The sequence below is a fragment of the Oryctolagus cuniculus genome, chromosome 8, assembly GCF_051225735.1.
Source record: "Oryctolagus cuniculus isolate XC-2025 breed Fujian yellow rabbit chromosome 8, ASM5122573v1, whole genome shotgun sequence".
In the NCBI taxonomy this organism is placed as follows: Eukaryota; Metazoa; Chordata; class Mammalia; order Lagomorpha; family Leporidae; genus Oryctolagus; species Oryctolagus cuniculus.
The window spans coordinates 85,878,705-85,886,189 of NC_142874.1; the positions used below are offsets into that span (position 1 = coordinate 85,878,705).

Here is a 7,485-nt window from a genome sequence, read left to right on the forward strand (position 1 = left end):
CCAAGTGGCAACTTAACCTACCGTGCTGTGACACCCTTCCCTCTCACTAATTTTTCTATGAATAAACATCAATGCCTCCAAGATGTGCTCTTGTAAGCTTATACCTCCAAAAAAAAAAAAAAAAAAAAAACCTGATCCTCTGTCCTCTAAGATTTTATAATGACTGATGCTCAGAGTAAGGAACTGGATTTGTGGCACTTTAGGTCACAGGGGAACCTGTCACACAGCTGAGATCTCTGATAACCAGATAGATCCACCTTGCACAACATTTTGAGTAGGGCCAGGCTGGTGAAAGGAAAGAGCCAGGAATGAAGGAGCATAGAGCGTTAGAGTCGGTGTCAATGAATTATGACCACTGAGGTCAGAACCCTCAACCTTTTCTCAGTTGGCACGTAGTGCTTGAAGGAGATTATATAAGTTACAGATTCAAAATTTAATTTAATAATGGCATACATGTGACAAAATACTAATTTTTCTGCTTTCCCAGAACAGCTATTGTGACAAACACAAAATTCTCAATGTGGGTTTAACCTGGGATGGAAACTGTCATGACATCCTGGAATTTAGAAAAGTAAGATACAGAACACATATCAGATGATCAGTTAGCTCATTAACAAGACTCTATTCAAGGTTCTACCAGCTTTCTTAAATGTTAATTTGGAATTGTTATCTAAGACTACTAATTCCATGTATTTGTTTTTTGTTGTCTGTTTTTCTGCAGTGATGAATCTAACTTTCCAAGCATGAAGTTGTACATATAATGGTCCACTTTTTATATTTATAGTTGAAACCTGAATTGCAGATTTTACGAGTCTGAGATATGTTTACATAGAGCTGCTTCTTCCTGCTCGCAGTAGTATACATGTCCATCTTGTCTCCACTTACACCTGAAATGGGACAATTTGTGAAATCAATGAGAAGCCTACAAAATATATAGATCAGTATCTCTTTACCTTATGTGAAGATATGTATTTAAATGGACATTTCATTGTTAAAGAATGATTGTTCTTGCTATTTTCCTACTCTCAGCTTGTTAATTGCATGGACAAAAAGTGCCATGAAATAGTTTACATGAAATTGTGACCAAATATGAACTCAGTTATGAACATGTACTGTACTGGCTGACGTTAGCGTGTATTGTCACATTCCCATTCACCTTCCCTATGAGATTTGGTTCATGCTCCTGTCACCCACTGAAACACTAAAAGAGCATGACAGTGTGCCAAACCTGCTTGTTGTGCAACTTCAGATTCCAGCATGCTGCTTAATGAGCCCTTTGACTATATCTAAGCTTTTATTCCTTTTGTCATCTCAAGGGAGTTACACCATGGCTTATTGCCAAAAAGAGATAAGTTGATGGAGAGCACACACACGACTGATCTTGTATTTTGAGGGAGCTGCAGTCATGACTGCAGATCTACAGCTTCCAGCATTGTGGGCTCACATGGCCACCTAGGTTGAAATACCAAGGGGTTGAGCCAGTTGCTGTGGCCAGTTTTCCTTGGGCTGCCCTTGGCAGTGAAGACATGGGAAGAGGACCAGTTCAGCATCCTGCACTGTCCTTCATGTGACCAAGTAGGAAAGAGGTTTGCAAATACCAACACCCATAACAGACTTTTTTTATAAATACACTGAATTTGAGCAAGTGTTAATATGGGTGCTTTTGGAAAATGACTTAGACATACAGTACTTCTTTTGGGATAGGAGATTCTTGGAATGGCAAAAAAACCTGTTCTGCAATCAGTATGAACATCCTGTCGAAGCTCAGGTTGTGGAAGAAGTAGCACGTCCCAAGGAGGGGTCAAGCAAAACAACCTCTCCTGAAGATGTGAGGGAGCTCACCGGCACCGTCTCTACCAGACTCGATACGAGAGCTCTGCTTCCGTCTAAGAGCCAACCATATCAGACGTTTTCTACCAAGCTCTAAAAAAAGGAAGATAATTTCCATTCTCTTAATGTTTTTTTCTTTTTTCCTTTTATGGTCCCAGGAATATTTAGGAAATAGTTGTTTTCATTTTTTCAATCTTGTTTTGAGCAAATTTATTTCGAAGTAAAATCTTCAAATCACAGTAAGTTGGTACCAGCAGTCAGTAGAACTTTTTACTGACCTCACTCTTGTTTGGGATAATTGAAGAGACTGTATAAGACCCACTTCCAGTATAATTATTGTAAAGCATGAAGGTTAAGCATTTTTTTTCAGTACTTTTTGACTTTTTTACATGATGAATGTATCATATATAGAGATTATCAGTTAATTTAAGGTCAAATTTTGTCACATTTGACAGCATTAACTCTTTTCTATTTCTTATGATTCTAAGTTTTATCTGTTTTTAGAGTTCTTTCTCTTTTTTTACATTTCTGAATGTTTATCCTCTATCAAAAGACCAAATGTGAGATCTCAAAAAGCTGTGAAATATAGTTGCCAAAAAAGAGTATTTTTTTCATCTACTGGCTCAAAAATTTCCTAACCATATGAGATTGAGCATTTCTTTGCACAGTAGAGTTGGTAGCATGCTCAGAAATGGCTTGTTCTAAGCTGAAGGGTTGCAGTAGCAGAAACATTAGCAGCAAGCAGGCACTCTTTCAGCCCATTAGGGAATTTGATTTCCCTCCTGACTCAGTGTCATTTGGTGATGAAATTTCTAGTTTCATGCACAGATTTTAAGCACCAGAGGGGAAGTTAGGATGTGATAGGCTTATGGTAATAATAGTTAAGAAAGGACCATATGACAAGGGTTCCTTGTGGTCTCTGCCATAGTCTGTAACCAATGGCATCATCTTTTTTAACAGCAGGTTTTCCAAATTAGAAACATTTAAACTATTAGATCAGTTTAATTGGTCACATTTCTAGTAACATTCCACACCCCTATGCCAATATAGCATTTTTGAAATAATGGAGAGCATTTTCTAACAATGTCTTGTTTGTCATGGTTAGGATAAGGTATTGCTCAATGTCTGAAACTATTTGTCTTAAATAGTTTTGAAAAATTAACTGAGTGGCACCACATTCTCTTTGGGAAAACAAACTATCATGTCTTGGAAAAAGTCTGGTGGCTATATTTCTTCCTAACTTTCTATTCCTCTAGTAGAGAGGTAGCGAGATGAGTCACTAAAACTTGCACAGCTTCCAAAGAGAATACCTGAAGCTCAAAGAGAAAGACATCACATCTTAAAAAAGATGTTTTTTTTTAACATAGCCCTTTGTCCTGTGTGAATACCAAGTTTTGCTCTAAGACTGATTTGAGAATATTGACTTATTCCACGATTAAAGGAAGTTGTAAACTTCCATTACGTGTGTTTTCTTGAGAATAACAAAGGGATGATAGTGTTTCTATTTCTTCAATGGAATTGCTAGATCTTAACCACCAGAGATGATCTTAAACTCTTGGTTACTAAAATATTTTCAAGCATTCATTTGGTCATCAGTATAGAAAGTACTCAAATAATTTTCAAATGAACTAATGAATTATGTTTGTTGACTTTTTTTCTCAAAGATTTCTTTCTTTTGTATTATTGGATAGAGGATTGAGAAACAAAATACATGAAAGACATTGAAATTCCAGGTCAGGTTCTATTTCTGATAAAATATCTTTAAAAGATGACAAATTGGAATGTGTTTTAGCTTTAAAATTATTTTTCATTCATATGGGTTGGTGCTAATGTGTTTCTTCTCTTTTTTCTCTATGGACAATGCAACTCTACTATGGATAATTTCATTTTTCTATTTAATAGCATTCCTAAACTCTTAGTGTGTGACTTTATTTTTAAAGTTCATGAATTTGCTATAATTATGGTTCAATGACCAGCCTTTCTTAATGTAAAAAGTACACCTGTGAATTGATGTGTGTTTATTCAGATTGTGGACTCTTGATCTTATGTTCACTTCATACATTATATGCCTTTATCAACTTTCATTCATCCTTTTCATTCACTCATCTTCTAGCGTATATAATTTGATTCCATATGACAAAACTAATGTTTAAAAAAAGTCTGCATATATCATATATCACATATAGAATATGTGGTGTATAAACATGCCCAAAACTTTTTTTCCAGTTTTCATTATCCAAAGCAGTTTTGGAGAATTTTTCTTTATCATATGCTTTTATAGTAAGCATTGCAATATCTTGCATTTCAGACAAGACTAGAATACAGGTCTTATTTTTTAACACTCAGTCCACACATATGATGTTCTAGAGGGAAACAAGAACATATACATCAAGTAGCTTATACTACATGCCCTTTGTCTACAGTATGTATATATACCTGCTAGTTTGAAAAATGGTCAATTCAGCATGTCTGTATCATTGGGAAGGTTCCTTTGGTATCCGATTTTTATCACTTAGGAAATGTGCATAATATGCAAATGTTTTAGTAGTACTCTTGCAGCATAAACAGTTAACAACACTTTTTATTCTTTTTTTTCTTTTCTGCACTAGACATTTTCTTACCTACCCAGAATTGGGTTATACTTATGTGATGGTTTTAACACTTTCTAATAAGTAATCCTAAGTAACATACAGATACTGATATCTGAAACCTTGTTTTTCTTTATTTCTTGATGATCAAATGTTAATATTTAATACTACCAAAAAATAAAACTTTCTAATTTCTACAAATAGAATCCCTGCTATCTCTAGGAACTCCATAAGAATCTTATGTTATATTTCTAAAATATTAAGAACGATCACTTTGGTTATGGCTGTTAAAATCATACATCCTAGTGGAAATAACATGCTTGACCAATTATGATTGTGCTGAGTTGTTTTGGAATACAAGAACCTAGTCCCTACTTCTTCCCATTTTTCTTCAAATAGCTGCATACTGGCTAGATTTGATATATACCAGAACACATGCATTTCCCTAACTTAAATTTTTAGTGCATTTTGTTTTTGCTAATCAAAAAACCTAGTATTTTAATGGCATTTTTTCATTTTAAAAACAAAAATGCATAAAACTTTTCTATGCTGCTTATTAACAGAACTATCCTTTTGGGAATAGGAAGACTTTTTCAACCTAACCTATTTTTCTTGATTTGTTAGCAACAAAAAAAAGTACTAACATTTCTCAAAATGCAGGTGATAGCCTCACATATCTCAGAAATATTAATGAATTTGATTCACAGAAGAATGTCTTACATATTGTTGACATTTATGTGAATATTCTTTATACTGTTGTAAATGTTTCATTCAACTTAACATTTTTTAAAAGATGTATTTGATTTTTCTTTAGAAATATATTTTTATTTGTATTTTTTACATTTTAAAGTTCATGTCTATGTGCAGCTATTTTTATATTGCCAAAAACCAACATAAAAATACAAGAGGAAAATGCAAAAAACAAATCTTTTGGCAAGCATGACACTGCATATTTTTTTTAATGTTTCATGGGTCAGTCTCATGTAATTGATTATTTTGAGAATGTGTTTTGTCTTATCACTGTAAATATATCACAAACCTGTTTATTTCGGTAGTGTAAATAATTGAAAGATTGAATTCTCTCTGTTTGATTTCTTATTTCAATTTCATTGTAATTTCTCCAGCTGACATTACTAGATCAAAAGACATATTAGGCTTTTGATTTGCAATTTGGAGATAATTGCATTGTGTTCAGTTTCTAGTTTATTTTTATTTGCTTTTTAAACTTGTTTTCAGGGTTCCTAGTTTGTGAGACGCTGATCTTCAGGATTATTTTTACACTATTTATGACTTATTTTCATAATGTAAAAAGTGTGTAATTATTACAACATTAATCCAAACAATAATGGATTAAGTTGTTATAAAGCTTTATTGATGTTCATGAAAGTCTGGGCCTGTGTTCTTTGATTTAGACACAATCCATGAAGAATCTTATTTTATCCTTTTACAGTATTGTAATGCCACAATTCAATTTGGTGCACATCCCTTGCTGTGGCGATTTTCCAAACCAAGCACCTTCCATCTGGGAAGTGGTCATGCTCCCAGACGGAGCTTCTCCTCCAAACGCCTTTTCCTCCAGAATTCCCCCATCTTTAAATTGCCTTATACTCGGTTAACACTCGCCCTCTCCCCATCAAGTTAGTCATCGTTGTGTGATTGGAATGTAAATATACTTATCCCGAAGAACTTAATGGATGATCAATGACTAAATGCCTCCACTAAGTCATCAATTATGTGTAAGTCATGAACAAAAGAGCACTTTTCAGGGCTCAGCCTTCCTAATATTACCAACAGCATTAGATGCAGTCGACCACTGCCACCCTCCCCACCGCACTCTAGTTCCCATGTCCCTTGCTCCCTGGTTTTATCCTGCCTTTCCTTCTGCCAGCTTTTCCTCTACCTGATCATTAAATGATGAGGCTCGGGGTTCTGACCAACATCTCCCTACAGCCTTTGTCTATCTCTGCCACACTTACTGACTCTCCAGAATAACTCACTTGCTCCCCCGAAGACCATGCTTCTGTCTCCATGAAGACTTCTCTGACTCAGACCAACTGCAGTAGGCAGGTCTTCCTGGACGTCCCACAGTGCTCCCACCTGCAGTTTCCCCCTGCTTTCCTTCCAGTCTCCAGATCATAGAAAATGGTACCACTTTCCCCAGCTACCATCCAGGCAAACAAGAAGGAAACCTCAGAAACATTTTTGACGCCACCCACTTCTCATGGTCTACCTGTGCACTCATGCGTATCGCATCTAACCCATTAACACATCCCCTCAGTTCCACCTCCTATCAGATCCATGCCTTCTTTCCATTGTCATCACCACTGGCTCAGTTCAGACTCTCATTTCTTTTGGACATTTAGACAAACCTTTTTTTATTTATTTATTTATTTGTAAGTCAGAGTTAGAAGGAGAGGCAGAGGGAGAGGTCTTCATCTGCTGGTCCACTACGCAAATGGCTGCAATGGTCAGAGCTGCACCTGTCCAAAGCCAGGAGCCAGGAGCTTCTTCAAGGTCTCCCACGATGGTGCAGGGGCCCAAGGTCTGGGGCCATCTTCTGCTTTCCCAGGCCACAGCAGAGAACTGGATCGGAAGTGGAATATTCAGGACTTGAATTAACAACCATATGGGATGCCAGTGCTATAGGTGGCAGCCTTACCCACTACACCACAGCACCAGCCCCCTAGACACACCTTTCAATTGGCCTACCTGAAGCTAATACCCACCTGCTCTCATAACTGTTTATGAATTCAGCCTCCCATTTCATCTCATGTACAATTTGAGATTAAAAGAACTATTATGAAAGAATTAAAATACATAACTTTTTTTTAAGATTTTATTTATTTGAGAGGTAGAGTTAGAGACAGTGAGAGAGAAAAACAGAAAGGTCTTCTGTCCATTGGTTCACTCCCCAAATGGCCACAACGTCCAGAGCTGTGCCGATCCGAAGCCAGGAGCCAGGTGCCTCCTCCCAGTCTTCCATGTGGGTGCAGGGGCGCAAGGAACTGGGCCATCTTCTACTGCTTTCCCAAGCCACAGCAGAGAGCTAGATTGGAAGAGAAGCAGC

At 36.6% G+C, this 7,485-nt stretch overlaps 1 protein-coding gene across 1 annotated transcript in view; it reads left to right on the forward strand.

The window, feature by feature from the left end:
- Positions 1-5,796, forward strand: part of COL25A1 (collagen type XXV alpha 1 chain) — a 530,955-nt gene extending 525,159 nt beyond the window's left edge. The window contains exon 36 of the mRNA XM_017347366.4: positions 722-5,796. Within this exon, the coding sequence (XP_017202855.2) occupies positions 722-724 (3 nt within the window). The 3' untranslated portion in view covers positions 725-5,796. The remainder of the gene's footprint in view (positions 1-721) is intronic.
- The last annotated feature ends 1,689 nt before the right edge of the window (positions 5,797-7,485 follow it).